The sequence below is a fragment of the Mauremys mutica genome, chromosome 6, assembly GCF_020497125.1.
Source record: "Mauremys mutica isolate MM-2020 ecotype Southern chromosome 6, ASM2049712v1, whole genome shotgun sequence".
In the NCBI taxonomy this organism is placed as follows: domain Eukaryota; kingdom Metazoa; phylum Chordata; order Testudines; family Geoemydidae; genus Mauremys; species Mauremys mutica.
Genome location: NC_059077.1, coordinates 122,399,397 through 122,416,647, shown reverse-complemented (window position 1 = coordinate 122,416,647; position 17,251 = coordinate 122,399,397). Strand labels below are relative to the sequence as shown.

Sequence of the window (17,251 nt, the reverse complement as noted above, 5' to 3'; positions counted from 1 at the left end):
CTTTCTGTACTAAACACCAGAACTGGGTTAGTGAGGAGCAGTGGTTCTCAACCTGCAGGCTGCCTGCGGCCCAGTCAGCACAGAGCTGTGACCCATCCAGGGCCGGTGCTACCATTTAGGCCAACTAGGCGGTTGCCTAGGGTGCCAAGATTTGGGGGCGCCAAAAAGCGGCACCCCAAAAAAAATTTTTAAAGCGTTTCAGCGGCCGCTGCACTGGGAGGGAGAGGGAATCTGAGCCGCTGCCGGCAGCCCAGGGGTTCCCCTGGGTCAGCGTGCTGCCGGCAGCCAGGGGGTTCCACTGCACAGTCACTGCTTTGCTTCTCCCGCCTCCCAGGCTTGCAGCGCCAATCAGCTGTTTGGGGCTGCAAGCCTGGGAGGAGAATTAGAGCGGGGGCAGCGTGCTCGGGGAGGATGCGGAGCAGAGGTGAGCTGGGGTGGGAAGGTGCTGCACGGCTCACCGGGCCAGGGGGTGGGAAGCTACCGTGGGGGGGGCTGCCATGGGGGGGAGGCGCCTCAGGGCGGAGGGGGGGCGGGGAACTGCTGCAGACCTGGGGGGGGGGGGCGCAAGGTGGAAGTTTCACCTAGGGCACGAAACTTCCTTGCACCGGCCCTGGACCCATCTGACATCCTCAGGGCCATACAGGTAGTATTGGATGCGGCCCACAATGGTAAATAGGTTGAGAACATTAAACTTCATTTGCAGACTGTGGTCTAAAGATAGCTCAAGAAGATGTTCTTGAGGTTACTGCTGCTAACATCTGACGAAATGAATGGGTTTCTTACCCAGTCGAGTTGAGCTGAGTTGTGTTGAATGTTGGGGAAATATGACTTGATCTCACATGTCAAGTTAATAATCTTCTATTATTTCTTTAATTTTGCTCTGCTCAATTTCCCCTGTGCAGACATCAGTGACATATGCATGAAGCAGTAAAAAACAGATCAAGTCTTTGTGTCCACTTTTGGACTTCCATAATTCAGTCTTCTCGATAAAAGCATTCACTTTGTCATAGAGATTGAGTGTCAGTGTCATGACCTTGCATGGACAAATTTAGATCGTTCAGCTTGCTAAATATATCTGTGAGGTAGGCAAGTTTGAGCTAACCACACAGTTTGGTCAAAGACAGAGGCAAGAGGGGATGAATGATCAGAAAGAAACATGTGAACCTCTGTGCGTAATTCAGACAGTCTGTCTAGTCCTTTTGCTCTTGAAAGCCAGCTAACCTCTGTGTGAAGCAACAGTTGCTGATGTTCTGACCCCATCTCTTCACAAAGAATGCGAAACTGATGAGTATTGAGTGGCCTCGACTTGAGAAAGTTGACTGTTTTGACATATTCGTTTAAAACTTCATGCAGCTCAGAACTCATCTTTTTTTTTTTTTGAAGCAAATGCCTCCCTGTGTATGATACGGTGCACCCACTGCAAGGCAGAACTTTCTTTCCTGATCCTAGCTACCTGTCAGTGCAGAGGAATTTGCATAAATTCTAACTCCTATCATGATCAGAAGAAAAAAGTCAATTAGTTTAAAAATGTCCTCTCTGGATGAGTTTGCCTTTATACTTTTGGAAAATAGTCCATGCTCATTGATATCAGTGATTTCAGGGTATTGAATGTAATCAATCAGCTGAGCTTCTCCACTAATATTAGTTAGGGTGACCAGATGTCCCAATTTTATAGGGACAGTCCCAATTTTGGGGTCTTTTTCTTATATAGGCTCCTATTACCCCCTACCCCCATCCTGATTTTTCACACTTGCTGTCTGGTCACCCTAATATTCATGGACTCATCAAGCTGAAGGGCAAATGTTTTTGCCATTTTAAATTTCTCTACAAGCTGAGAGACAATATCCTCAGCCATTTCTTTAATTCGACGACACACAGTGTCATTTGATCAGCATACTTTCTTAAGAGAATCCGAAGGTGTGTGTTTTTTTGTTTGTTTTGTTTTTTTTAATCAAGCATAGTTTTTCTGCAAGGGCCGCAGGGGTAGGCGGAATCAGGCCTTCTGCAATTGTGTACGGCTTCTTTGATTTTGCTACAAGAAGGGAGACGCATATGAAGCTTCAAGTGCTTTTGTAGAAATAGTTGAAGCTGCTTTCATTTTAAACTGGCGAATCTGAAACTCAGAAAGTTTCCTTTGAAAAAAATTCTATGGGCTTACCCGCACGCACAGGGCGTTTTGTCTTCAAATGTTGTTGCAAATGTGTCAGCTTCAGACTATTGTTTGATAGCGCAGTGGTTCTCAACTTGTGGCCTGTGGGCGGGCTGCTTGTGGCCCACTCAGCACACATTATCTCATTCTCAAAGTGGTGCACTTTAGTAAAATATAAGAACCTGCTAACATTAAACCCACCAAACTAGAGCAGCTGCCAGTCTTCTTCAATCACTTTGTGCTTAGGTTCATTTCTGGTTGGTGTGAGTCACATATGGGTTTGAACCCAATTACTGAGTTTTTTTATTTAATATATTTGTAAGGCATCCCTTCTTTTCCACTGGCGGGGTCCCCATCATCTCCCTCCACATCAGCCGTCTCTTCAGAGGTGCCCCATGTGGGACTGTCTTTGGATCGTATCAGTGCTACACTTCATTTACATCGGAGGCTTTGTTATTGAATGCTGTTTGCTGAGTTTGCAACATTCCGAAGCTTGGCTGTCTGGAGTAGGAGGATATTTTATCATTTTAAAGAAATATTTAGTTTCTACTTAAAAAAAAAAAAAAAAAAAAAGAAAAGAAGAAAAAGAAATCAGTTCTCATAAAGGCGTTAGGTCAAGGGTTCTCAAACTGGGGGTCGAGACACCTCAGGGGGTCGCGAGGTTATTCGGGGGGGGGTCACGAGCTGTCAGCCTCCACCCCAAGCCCCACTCTCCAACATTTATAATGGTGTTAAATATATAAACAAAAATTAATTTATAAGGGGAAGGGCACACTCAGAGGCTTGCTATGTGAAAGGGGTCACCAATACAAAAGTTTGAGAACCACTGCGTTAGGTTTTGGAACAGCTGCAGTAGTATGGTGCATATTGAAATGGATTTTGCTTGCCCTGTATTCTTAATGGTTTATTTGGGCTGGTGATACACAAAACACAAGAGTTGCCATAATTATGTCTCAGTAAAAGAAATATTTCTGTCTTTGGATGTACTGTTAGAATTTCCTGTCATCTTTTATCAAGTCAGCTTGGCAGGAAGTACTGGAAATGTTTTCTGGTGCATACTCTATTTCAATTTTTTTTCATGTTGATACATACAAATATAGAAGTGTTGTATGGATATGATGCTACTGATGATTTATTGTGTTGACTCCAAATAGAAACACCATGTCAGATTCTCAGCTGGTGTAGATTACTGCTTTCCTGAAAAGGGTTGCCAAGCATCCGGTTTTCAACCAGAATGCTCGGTCAAAAAGGGACCGTGGCGGCTCTAGTCAGCACCGCTCATTGGGCCGTTAAAAGTCTGGTCAGTGGGGATAAGGCAGGCTCCCTGCCTGCCCTGGCTCCATGTAGCTCCTGGAAGCAGCTGACATAAACCTAAGGTTCTGAGTTCAATCCTTGAGGGAGCCATTTAAGGATCTGGGGCAAAAATCTATCTGGGGATTGGTCCTGCTTTGAGCAGTGGGTTGGACTAGATGACCTCCTGAGGTCCCTTCCAACCCTGATATTCTATGTCCAGCTCCTACATGCAGGGCGCCCATGAGGGCTCCACACGCTGTCCCCGCCCCGAGTGCCGTCTCCACAATAAATAACCCTGTTCCTTCATCTATAAATGTTTGCTGTGAATTGGCTTAATGAGAATGCAAGTTCCTCAGGACAGTGGATGAGGTTGTTTTATGTTTAGATGGTACCTAGAACACTTTTAGGCAGTCATTGAATCAAAAATAACACTCCAGATTATCTTCTGTTTTGTGATCGCAAGTCTGAGTGTAATGTCTGTTCCATTTGCAGTTGTCATTGGTTTGTTGGGTTATGTGACTTTGGGAGATGATATGGCAGGAACATGCCCCCTGCTCACCAAAACTAGGGTGCATTGTCATATGAAATTTAGCCTTTTCCTTATGTTGTTTTTTGTTGACCCTGTAATTTAAGCAAAATGGATCCCAAGATACTATATAAGAGTTCGTTTTTAACAATTTATCTGGTGATCATATGTGAAAAACCAAAGTAAAACCATAGGGTCTGATTCTGTGTTGCTCTGCATCTTTTGTAGTTATTTACACCAGTGAATGTGGGTGACGATGGTGCCATTCTGATTTTAGTGGTATATTAAATCCACTTTCACTGCCGTAAATGTCTGCGTACTGTGCAGGGCAACTGAGATTCGGGCCCTCGGTGCTTTCACATGCCATCAAACTTGAAAAAAACCTTTAATGTTTAAAGTGTATGCTAGAAATACGTTGTACTGCGGGACGTTGCTAATCCTTTGATGTTATGATCCACATAAACATTGCAGGACTTCCCACCTTTGCATGTTTGATATTAGAACGGTAGAGAGGTTTCATATTGTGTGCTAGGCACTAATAGACTTGTAAGAAGTCCTTGCCTCAAAAAGCTTACAGTCTTTGACTTTTACAAGATATTTTACAGACCGTTTGTTAATATATTGGTATAAATAAAACTAAACTGAAATTGCCAGAATAAAGAAACAAAGTACATTCTGTGATGCATTATACTTCAATTCTTTGTTCATTTGCAGAAGAACCTTACTAATTTGCACTAATGACTGGGGGAGCTGTAAGTGACTGAATTTTGCAAATTAGTAATAAAAGCCAGGATAGTGCATCACAAAAGTCCCTTTGTTAAGCTGTCATTCTATCATTTTGGAAAAGTGGTTGGGAGAGACCTGTTTTTTCCCCCAATGAAATTTATGGGGTATGCAGATGAGCAAAGCGCAAGTTAATGAGGGGTTTGCTACTTGCTAAAACACAAAATCCAATAATTCACAACAGGTGGCCCAGTTACGCAGGAAAATTAGTGGGTTCTACTGTAATAATTTCATGCTGGAGATTGAGTTTCTTTGGTGCCGAGTCTGTGACAAGCCCTGAAATGGCTATTTCTAATGAGTTCATGTAACCCACTGGTGAGTGTGTTACAGGTGCCCCTGTGTGCCAATCCATAAAGTGTATGCTGTTACAGTCACCCATTTCAGAGGCTCGTCTCTTTAGTTCAAGCCATAGCGGCTCATCTTTTCATCTAGAGGGTCCCAGTTCAGTCCCTGCTGTGTCATCCCAGATGGCGAATATAAGAACGGCCATACTGGGTCAGACCAATGGTCCATCTAGCCCAATATCCTGTCTCCAGAGCTTCAGAGGACTGAACAGAACTCAAGGGGAGCGTACAGAACTTGTGGTGATCATGTCAATGTTAGGTCAGGATTCCAAGAAAGCCCTTGAGCGTGTGCTTAAACCTGCTTGAGCTTCCCTGAATTGGGACCAGCGGGTCTGATTCAAAACCCATTGTGAAGTGATGGGAGCACTTCCATTTACTCCAGTGGGAGTTAAACCAAGCCCATAAAACCCACTCCAGCTTCTACTGAAATCAGTGGCAAAATAAATGGTTACAGGGGTTGGGCCATAGTGCATTGGCTCCATGTCATAAATGAATCATGTTTTAATTAGAAAATAAACCCATCGATCTCTCAGTTGCCTTCCATGGAGCCTGCTCGTGCTGAATACCTAGAGAGCAGTTATTCTGGGTGATTGGCAAATACAAGAAGAGCTCAGAAAAAGTAAAAAAGAAATGGAATTGTGTGGAATACCTCAGGTAGGGGACAAAGGGATTTCTGCATGTTCCTGTAGAAATCACAATTTATGATTAGTTATTAACGTTGTAGCAGCCAGAGGCAATAGTCCTGGTTGAGGTCTCATTGTGCTAGCTGTTTCTGATGGAGAAGTAAATACAGTCTCTTCTCCAGAGAGCTTCATCTTAGTATTAAAGTCTTTGGTTGCCAAAGCGCATTGTGGGGCGTAGGTGAGAGAAGGGGTTTGCTTTATTTCTTAGTATCACAAGTGACTCTGACTCTGCCTTCTATTTGCATGTGAATCAGATACACTGCTTGCATCACATAGGATGGGTCTCTGTGATCTGCCTAGCCGGGTTTCCTTTTTGGAACCAGCCTTGAACTCTGCCTTCAGGGCTGGGAGGAAACACGATAGGATGTGAGCCAGTGTGGCACAATCGAACTTATAAATAGTTTTAGTTTCACTAGAATGCTTACCACAGCTCTGCAGTAACACACAACAGTTCCCGCCGGCATCTCCCTCCTTCCTGACTCAAGGGCAAACGCAGAGTAGAGTTGGCTTCTTGGCAAACAGAGTAGTTCTGACGAGTCACTGATACCATAGTTACATGGCCACTCCCCCATTTTCTCCTTTCCTCCCACCCCCGTACCTTTATCACATCAGAGGCCCTGTCCCTGGGTTGGAACGGTGCCCAGTATGAGACGAGAGGGTGCATCGGGGGTATCAGTTACAAATCATAAGTGCCCCAGCTTCTGATAGCCACATGCCCCTTTGTCATCCTGTGAAATGCCTGAGTCATGTTGGTACTTACAGAAAACAGCCCAAATTTTCAAACGTGGTGGTTGTTACCTATCTAAATCTATATTTAGGTGCTTAGAGAGGGTGCCTAATGTTTTTTTCATGGGCAGTGCCCATGGATTGCCAGTGACGTCAGTGGGAATTATGGGTGCTCAGCATCTCTGAATATCGGGTGACTTGGTGGAGCTTGATCAGGGATGTAGGTGTCCCGCTTCAGGCTTCTGAAAAATGTGCAAAATATGATAAATTACGGTAAGAAAACGCAAATACTTCAAGTTCCTAAGGGGAAAAAAGACTAATAGATAAGAGTTAAAATATTGTTTACGCCACTGAAAATTCCTACCTCCCAAACATAATCTATTAATATATAAAACCGCGTGTTCAAAATGGTTTAGAAAAATAAGTGTAGCGGGATCTCAGCGGTGCCTCCAATGTAGCGCCCCTCTCCACCTGGTTACCTCCTGTAATGCCAATCCGCTTACAGGTTTTGATGGGCAGGTCTGGGTTCTTTTGGATCCACCACCCACTCGGCAGGGTGTATCTTCTTTCTTTTTTTTTTCTTATGAAATTATTTGGCGGTGCCTCCACCCACCTCGCTCCTTCCTGGCAGGGTCATCAGGGCAGCTTGTGCGGATAATTCTAACTCCAGAGTAATCCCCATTTACTTGCCAGATAGTTGGAGATTTCCAAGAAATAGCACAAATGCACAAAAATATATTCAGCACAATAATTATATTAAACAGGAGACAAATACAACATAACAGGGTGAAACACTATTTATTTTTAGGGTCACCGGTGCCCACACTGTGACTTGAGGTAGCAAATGTAAGATCAGTGTCCCGTTGGTACGTGTACTTTGTTGGGGCCCTTGATGACCTATGACCGCGAGATCTTCTCTGCAGTGGTGTAGCAGTGGGGCTGCCTGGGTTCAATACAGCCCAAAGGACTCACAAGTGGGAGGAGGTGGTAAATCCCTCCACACGTTTAATACGCAGCAGACTGTAAAATCCCCAGACCCTCACTCCCTGGCTTGAGGGGACAGTTCAGGGAGCAGGGGGTCCCCAAAACAGATTCCCTGACTGACTGAAAGATGGTGCCCTCACAAACTCCATGAATGATCCTCAGGTTCAGAGCTGACTCTGGACTCCTCAGTCACTGCTGAGGGGCTGGTCTCTGCTGGCCGGGATCCTCCTCAGGCAGGAATCAGCTGCGTCAGTCCCAGGATTTCCCCTCCCCACAAAGGGGTGCAGGGCTCAAGGTGCAGGTTACACAACTGTACTAAGCTCCAAACTGTCGTCTCCTAGCCCAGCGTCCAGACACGCCCCCGGCAGGCAGCAGCCCTGGACTAGCAGCCAGAGCAGAGCTGACCGTGTGGGGACTGGGCTCCCCTAGGGAGCTGGAGGTGAACTCAGCCTGGCTGGGGAAAGTTTCCCAGCAAAACTCTACAAACTGGGAATCATCAGTGGAGAGGGAAAAGCCCAGCAGAGGGATCTGGCTTTCAGGTCCCTAGAGGCCAGTTCTCAGGGGGAACCCTGCCTGCAGGCCTGGGACCCACCAGCTCCCCACACAGCCTGTCCTGCCCTTGTCCTGGCTGGCTCCAGACTGACTCAAAAATGGCTTCTCCCCTTTTCTGAGCTCCCTGGGAGGGGCATCTCACTCCCTAGTGGTTTGCCTTGGCTCCCCCTCCCTACCAGGGACAGCGCCTCTCCCTGAGCTGCCGCAGACAGAGCCCCAGGAATCTAGCCCATCTCCTTGGGGGTCACATAAGACATTTCTGTTGCACTCTCTGCTGTATCCCTCACAGTAGCTCCTGATCAATTTTAATGTTCAACAATAAGCATCTCTGTAAATAGTCTCAAATTGTCAGGACAGTGTGTCCTTTTCCCAAACAGTTTCTCAATGAGCTTTCCTTAAAATATGTGCTTCTGAGACTTTGTATTCAAAATAATGACTCCTGATTTGGTCCCATAGATAACAATCATCCATCACAAAATTCTTTCCAGAGATTCCCACTCCAGGAGTTGAGATGCTTCACTTTACCAGACTAAATGGTTTGATGCATTAGATATCCAGCTAGCACGTGCTATTTTAATGGAATCACAAAACCTCTTCCGTCCTTGTCTTCTTTTTAACTCCTGCTTCTTCGGTCATGGAGCTGTCACTGCATGGCCGGATTTATATTTCTCTCTCTGTATAGGCTGTAGTTTAAAATTTAATTGGCATATGATTGTTCAAGATTTTTTCTTATTGAGTGGATGTTCAGGGTTAGCACCATAGGGCTGGGGAACCTCTAGTCCCATGGTAAGGCAAATAACAAGTAATGACTTACCAAAGAACAAAGTTCAAAAAAGGTGTTTTGAATGGCCGCTGCACGTTCCCACTCATGGGATACTCCAATAGTGCAGATCTGGCCACACTGTTAGCATGTCCTTTGATTGTGAATGTGCAGTTCATCTCAGAGGACTTTGGTTACAAGTAAGAAACCTTTATTTATTCAGGTTGTGAATCCAAGCACCCAGATTTGGGAAATACCAGCTATACGGCTTCAGTGCAACCTTAACTCTGCCCCTTTGTGCATATGTGTTATGATTGCGTCCTGTGGGTATTGCGGGACAGGACGAGAGTGGGATTTAAAAAAAAAAAGTCTTGCGCAGGGGTCTACCCCCAGGATGCAATCATGTAATTAGGCCATCATAGTGGATATGCACTCGGGTAGAATTAAGGCTGCATGGACAACGGTATTTAGCGTATCCTAATTCTGCAAAGTCTAGCACTTGAACTGAAAGTTTTAAAGTTTTTGTATGTCTGGTAACCTGAAATTTAGCCTTTTCCTTATGTTGTTTTTTGTTGACCCTGTAATTTAAGCAAAATGGATCCAAAGATACTATATAAGGGTTCATTTTTTGACAATTTCTCTGGTGATCATATGTGAAAAACCAAAGTAAAATCATAGGTCATGATTCTGTGTTGCACTGCATCTTCTGTTATTTACGCCAGTGAACGTGGGTGGCGATGCTGCCATTCTGATTTTAGTGGTATATTAAATCCACTTTCACTGCCGTAAATGTCTGTGTACTGTGCAGGGCAACTGAGATTCGGGCCCTCGGTGCTTTCACATGCCATCAAACTTGAAAAACACCTTTAATGTTTAAATTGTACGCTAGAAATATGCTGCACTGCAGGACTTTGCTAATCCTTTGATGTTATGATCCACATAAACATAGCAGGTCTTCCCACCTTTGCATGTTTGATATTAGAATGGTAGAGAGGTTTCATATTGTGTGCTAGGCACTAATAGACTTGTAACGCCAGCAGTGCTTCAACAGTGTAGCACAGAGGTCTGTCACTTGAGCTACCGAACTAACCACATTAGGTGGCAGCAGGACAAAGCTGTGCTCCCAGAGAGGAAGGAGGATGCCCTGTTGGCACCATGTGCCAGGTCCAGAAGATGTGTTTAAAAGGGGGAATGCACAGAGCAGCCTGTGTCAGTGAGGTCCTTTCCGACAGTTCTAGAGCAGCTTGTGGTGTTGCTGCTCTGCTGGGAGCCTGCACCCAATGTTTTAGGATCTCCACAGTCAGTTGTTGTTTTGGCAGGCTGCCAAAATTTTCCTGAGGAACAGGACAGGAAAGGGAAGTGGTGACTTTTAGCAGTTCATGCCTTGGCTAAACCCGAGTGGAGTTTCATGAGACAAAGAAAAGGCACCGTTGCTGTCAGAGAGCTTTTCTCCCAGCTGAATTCCAAGGCCGGCTGCAAACAATAGACGTGGGAGAACTTCACAAAAAAAGGTTAAACACATGTTTTATTATGGAACCTATTGCGCGACCTAAGCATAGTAACTGCTGCTAGCTCCCCATAGATGCTCTGATCATAGCTCTTGCTGTCTCTGGGGTTCCTTAATTTGCTTCCCAGTAAAAGTAGTAATCCTCTTTCTGAAATTTTACCCTTGTTAACTTTTGTTCCTGAGACTGGTCATTTTTGCTTGTACTCTCCTGAGCCAGATCAGTAAACTGCAGGTGCTTATGTCTTACTCACCTTTGACCATTATGAAAAAATGCTAAGATGGAACTTCGTCCTTGCCTAAGATTTCTGTTGTTGGAGTTATTCCTTAACAACATCTCTGTGCATTTCCTCTGTGCTCCATGATACTCCTTGCTCAACTCTTTCACCCAACTGGATACTCACTTTTTAGGTGAAAATGATTCCATTCAAAAGCTTTTCATAAGCTGTTTTCCCACCGTGTGTTGCCCATGAGCTGAGAACAAATCTGTCTTGGTGTAGATTGTCTAGATGAATTGAGAGAGGCAAATATTAGAAGATCTCAAGGCTTATCCTACCAGAGCTAGGGCATCTTTTCTGGTTTCCCTCAGTAAAGAATTCCTCTCCGAAATTTGTAGAGAAACTGGGTGGGGCTCAGTAAATCATGTGTTCAGCTTTGGTGTGTAGATTGGAAATGGTGTGTCTGATTTGGGATGTTGGTTTCACAGTTTGTCTTCTGTGAATGGCTACTACCTCTCTGTCCAGGAGTGTCTTGCGGCTCACTAGTCTTCGGGTGGTGACTTGTGATGCAATGTTCTGCCCTTGCTCAAGCAAGCTGAGGAATTGAATGAGAACACAGACCAACATCTTGCCAGTCAGATAGATAGTTTTGGTGGCAATTGGCATAAGTGAATTGTTTAGACTATTTTAATGGATTTTTATCAGTTGTGGGTCTTATCCCACACTAGACCCCGTGTGGTGAGAGACACAACTCCAAAAGCAGGGGTCTGTGAAGGCATTCTATCTTTGGTTCGATCAATGGTTCCATGTCTAGTTGGCAGCCGGTATCAAGTGGGGTGCCCCAAGGGTCGGTGCTGGGGCCAGTTTTATTCAATATCTTCATTAACGATCTGGAGGATGGTGTGGACTGCAGCCTTAGCAAGTTTGCAGATGACACTAAACTGGGAGGAGTGGTTGATACGCTGGAGGGTAGGGATAGGATACAGAGGGACCTAGACAAATTAGAGGATTGGGCCAAAAGAAATATGATGAGGTTCAACAAGGACAAGTGCAGAGTCCTGCACTTAGGACGGAAGAATCCCATGCACTGCTACAGACTAGGGACCGAATGGCTGGGCAGCAGTTCTGCAGAAAAGGATCTAGGGGTTATGGTGGACGAAAAGCTGAATATGAGTCAACAGTGTGCCCTTGTTGCCAAGAAGGCTAATGGCATTTTGGGTTGTATAAGTAGGGGCATTTCCAGCAGATCGAGGGATGTGATCATTCCCCTCTATTCGGCATTGGTGAGGCCTCATATGGAGTACTATGTCCAGTTTTGGGTCCCACACTACAAGAAGGATGTGGATAAATTGGAGAGAGTCCAGCGGAGGGCAACAAAAATGATTAGGGGGCTGGAACACATGACTTCTGAGGAGAGGCTGAGGGAACTGGGATTGTTTAGCCTGCACAAGAGAAGAATGAGGGGGGATTTGATAGCTGCTTTCAACTACCTGAAAGGGGGTTCCAAAGAGGATGGATCTAGACTGTTCTCAGTGGTAGAAGATGACAGAACAAGGAGTAATGGTCTCAAGTTGCAGAGGGGGAGGTTTAGGTTGGATATTAGGAAAAACTTTTTCACTAGTAGGGTGGTGAAGAACTGGAATGGGTTACCTAGGGAGGTGGTGGAATCTCCTTCCTTAGAGGTTTTTAAGGTCAGGCTTGACAAAGCCCTGGCTGGGATGATTTAGTTGGGTTTGATCCTGCTTTGAGCAGGGGGTTGGACTAGGTGACCGCCTGAGGTCCCTTCCAACCCTGAGATTCTGTGATTCTATGATTCTGTCTACAGAGCTCCACTTACGGATATTGTGAGTAACCGAGTTCTGCTGTTTACTTCTCTCAAAGTTATCAACGCTCTGAAATGTCTTCACCTGTGTGGTTTAAGTTCTGGAACCTTACATTAGTACGTTCATCCTCATGATCCAGCTGGCACTGTCTGCTTCTGAATACAGTGAGCTGTGTTTATCATTAACGGGCTGACGCATTAATTCCTAAGTAATCCCAGCTAGTGACACTATACAGATAATGAATGGCAGGGAGTTTATTTCTTATTCAACGGTATCCCTCTTAGTAGATCATGATTAATTTTAATGTTCAGCAATAAGCATTCTATAAAGAGTCTCACATTGTCCGGACAGTGTGTCCTTTTTCCTGAACAGTTGCTCAATTAGCTTTCCTTAAAACTTTGTACTTGTGAAACTTTGTATTAAAATTGTACCAACAGTCCCCCATCAGAAAACTCCTTCCAGCGATTCCTACTTCAGGAGTTGAGATGCGTACCGTTGCTTCAACTAAGCACTTCACCTATTCAGTTGTAATGTTTTTTTCCTGAGCATTAAAAGCAAGATAGTGAAACAATTTTCTAGCCCTTTGTAGGTATTAGTAATATATTTATTAATTTTAGCAAAATTTACCTGGAAGTGTTACTAATGACTTCTGCAATAAAAATTGCAATTCATTTTCAATACTCTAAGCAGCCTGTGCTTTGTCGTCTTTCTCCACTGCTCCAGTGGGTTTGATGCCATGTTTATTCACCATATATTCCTCCTACACATCATGAATTGTAGGGGGAAGAATTCCTCTGTACACAGCCCACCCACTTGGGCCGTGTCCTAGGGCCGGTTCTGGCTGTAAGAAGCTTTCTGTAGTTAAAGCTGCTTGGGGTAGCAGGCCCCTAGCATGGTTCTGGTGGGGGAACATGGCTCCTTTGACAGCTGGGAAGGGAAGAATGGGCAATACGGGGATAGGATGAACTCTGTTCTCAAACCCTGAGACGTTAGTAATAGTACAGTTTAGAAAGTGGTTCTTGAATATATTTGATCTGCTCTGGAAAAAAAAAAGGTGTCACGGTTTTGAAACATGCATGTTTTATTTCCACAGTTTGCAACTTTATGTCTCATGAAAAGTGCCTCAAGCATGTGAAGATACCATGCTCGTGTATTGCGTCAAGTCTCGTCAGGGTGAGTCTGCATGTGTTATGATATACTTTACCTAGCCAGTGGCTCAAGCTTATTTGCTATATCTTTCTCATTAGTAAATTAATAATAAAAAATAGATTGGCTCATTAATTTAATGATTTTAATATAAGCTAAATATGTTATTCATTGGTTCAAACTCTTACATCTTTTCCATGACAAAAGTTTTAAATCTAAGCCCTTCTGAACCTGCCTGGAACAGGTGGTTATGCACAAACTGCCTTGAAAAATGCTGTGTTGTGTTCCTTAAAGACTACTAAAGTGGTTTAATGGTGTGTCATTGCCTGGAAGAATTGTCATACTTGAATGTGGTAACTGCTTCAGATGAGGTGCAGAGGTACGGTACACTCTCATACACGGTTTTCTGAGCAAGGTTTTTGGACATTACTACATTTTTTACAGCAATTACACTTCAATAAGAGGGTGATAAGCCTTTGCTGTTGAATGAAAGAGCTGTTTTTGACTTCTGTAGGTTGGTGCATCTTAACATTTTTGTTCATGTCTGCCCTTTTTTGAGTCTTAATTGTAGTGGTGGATACAGACAGAAAATATCATATTGTCTCGATATAAATCCATGGTATGCCCACATCTTGAATACTGTGGGCAGATCTGGTTGCCCCATCTCAAAAAAGATATATTGGAATGGGAAAAGGTTCAGAAAAGGGCAACAAAAATGATTAGGGGTATGGAACAGCTTCCGTATGAGGAGACATTAATAAGACGGGGACTTTTCAGCTTGGAAAAGAGACGACTAAGGGGGGATATGATAGAGGTCTACAAAATCATGACTGGTGTGGAGAAAGTAAATAAAGAAGTGTTATTTACTTCTTCTCATAACACAAGACCTAGGGGTCACCAAATGAAATCAATAGGCAGCAGGTATAAAATAAACAAAAGGAAGTATTTCTTCACACAATATACTGTCAGTCTGTGGAACTCTTTGCGAGAGGATGTTATGAAGGCCAAGACTATAACAGGGTTCAAAAAAGAACTAGTATGAATACACATACACAAAAAAAATGGTTTCAATTTAAATACTAAAGAAGAAAAGCACAAAGCGGTATTGTGGAGCCGGAGGAAAATGGAAATGGGAAGATGGGGGCAGTGAAATGCCTGGTGAAGTGTTAAGTGATACGAAAGCTTTAAATAAAGAAAACCTGGAAGAGTTAGAGACATCTGTCATTAAATCAATCTTAGTGAATCAAAGGGATGTTGATACAGGTATAACAGAAAAGATAATCAGATACTTTTGGGAACGTTTAGATGGAGAGCCAGCGTCATCTTGTATCTTGGATGTGTACTGCAAGTTCTTATGTCATTAAACCCACCCATTCTGTGTGATTGATTGAAACTTTTCCTTAGGTATGTTTGTACACCACGTGTGACCTAGAACATGCTAATATGAATTGACTAGGATGCTGAGGGCGGGGTCATGGCAAGAGCCTGTGGCCATTTTTAGTGGAGGATATGTGGAGCTGGGTGCTTGATATGAGTGGCTGGTGCTGGGTAGGGCGGGCAGAGGCAACAGGAAACGGATGGCGAGCAGAGCTCACCTGTCTTCTTCATTCACAACTTCTGGATCCTAGTGTCCATCGGATTTTGCTGCTTTTTCCTTCAACCCCGGGACGTGGCTTACCAGGCACTCCTGGTGAACCTACTTGTGGATCATGGCAGGGCTTTGGAGCTGTGCTTCGGCTCCGCTCCAGCTCTGGACAAAAACCTGCAGCTCCACTGCTCTGGAGCTGCTCCAGCTCCGGGCTCTGCTCCAAAGCCCTGGATCATGGCCACTGGGCTGGAAAGTACTGCTCCAGATCCTGTTGTTTTAGGTGTATGGGCTTGTGGCTGCAACAACAGGCACTATTTCTAAGGCCACATGCTTTATTTATTTTACTGGTCATGTCACTCTCTGCAAAGAGACAGATATTACAGCACTGTAAGTCAACAACTGGGTCAGCTACATCATGACGTATGGATGGATACGTTTGTGAGTAAGCTTGGGGAGGGTCATAGATCAATGAAGTAACAGTTAACTAGTTCAAGTTCTGAGAGAGAGAGAAAAAATCATCTTTCTTGGAAATGTGTGACTGATCAAGTATTCATTCAAGGACAAGTGCAGAGTCCTGCACTTAGGAAGGAAGAATCCCATGCACTGCTAGAAGGCTGGGGACCAACTGGCTAAGCGGCAGTTCTGCAGAAAAGGACCTAGGGATTACAGTGGATGAGAAGCTGGATATGAGTCAGCAGCATGTCCTTGTTGCCAAGAAGGCCAACAGCATATTGGGCTGTATTATTAGGAACATTGCCAGCAGATCGAGGGAAGTGATTATTCCCCTCTATTAGACACTGGTGAGGCCACATCTGGAGTATTCCATCCACTTTTAGTCCCCCCACTACAGAAGGGATGTGGACAAATTGGAGAGAGTCCAGCGGAGGGCAACGAAAATGGTTAGGGGGCTCGGGCACATGACTTACAAGGAGAGGCTGAGGGAACTGGTGTTATTTAGACTGCAGAAGAGAAGAATGAGGGGCGATTTGATAGCAACCTTCAACTACCCAAAGGCGGGTTCCAAAGAGGATGGAGCTCAGATGTTCTCAGTGGTGGCAGATGACAGAACAAGAAGCAGTGGTCTCAGGTTGCGTTGGGGGAGGTCTAGATTGAATATTAGGAAACACTATTTCACTAGGAGGGTGGTGAAGCACTGGAATTGGGTTACCTAGGGAGGTGGTGGAATCTCCATCCATCCATTTTAAGGCCTGGCTTGACAAAGCCTAGCTGGGATGATTTAGTGGGTGTTGGTCCTGCTTTGAGTAGGAGATTGGACTAGATGACCTCCTGAGGTCCCTTCCGACCCTGATATTCTATGATTTGTTCATTTAAATTTGGCATGTGATTTTAAAATATCAGTTCTTCTTAATTGTGTGATGAAAACCATGAGTCTGAATGTATTAATGTTAAAATCTGATATTACAATATTGTAGTCTAGTTGTTTTTATTTATGTCTGGGTGCAGGTTGTTTTCCCCACTTTTCTCTTATATTTTATCTGATGTTTTATTTTTGCTTAAACAATCAAAATACAAATAATAGCATATTTTATTTAACTTTAGATCATCCTCTCCTATACCTATGGTTGTGCAGCATGCCTTGTAACAATTGGCAGCTTTCCACACTCAGAATTGTTGACCTGTCAGTGTTGCTGTACAGAGTTGTAAAGGGCTGAAGAGCCTTCATGTAGAAAGGTGCTAAATAAAATTTAAGATAGTCCAGAAGTAAACAGAACAGTTTCTTCACACAACGCACAGTCAACCTGTGGATCTCTTTGCCAGAGGATGTTGTGAAGGCCAAGACTATAAGAGGGTTCAAAAAAGAACTAGATAAGTTCATGGAGATAGGTCCATCAATGGCTATTAGCCAGGATGGGCAGGGATGGTGTCCCTAGCCTCTGTTTGCCAGAAGCTGGGAATGAGTGACAGGGAAAGGATCATTTGATAATTGCTTGTTCTGTTCATTCCCTTTGGGACACCTGGCACTGGACACTGTCGGAAGACAGGATACTGGGCTAGATGGACTTTTGGTCTGACCCAGTATGGCCATTCTTATGTTCTTGTTTTCTTGATGTGATTATCTGAGTTCTGTTATCCCTGGCCCGCTGAGCAAGTGAAGGCTGCCATGTGGGAGATTTTGTTTTTTGTGTAGTCTGCATGAAATAAATATTGAAC

The 17,251-nt window shown here is 44.2% G+C and overlaps 1 protein-coding gene across 1 annotated transcript in view; it reads left to right on the top strand.

The window, feature by feature from the left end:
• Positions 1 to 17,251, top strand: part of DGKQ (diacylglycerol kinase theta) — a 139,586-nt gene that overhangs the window by 28,743 nt on the left and 93,592 nt on the right. The window contains exon 2 of the mRNA XM_045020267.1: positions 13,439 to 13,518. Within this exon, the coding sequence (XP_044876202.1) occupies positions 13,439 to 13,518 (80 nt within the window). The remainder of the gene's footprint in view (positions 1 to 13,438; positions 13,519 to 17,251) is intronic.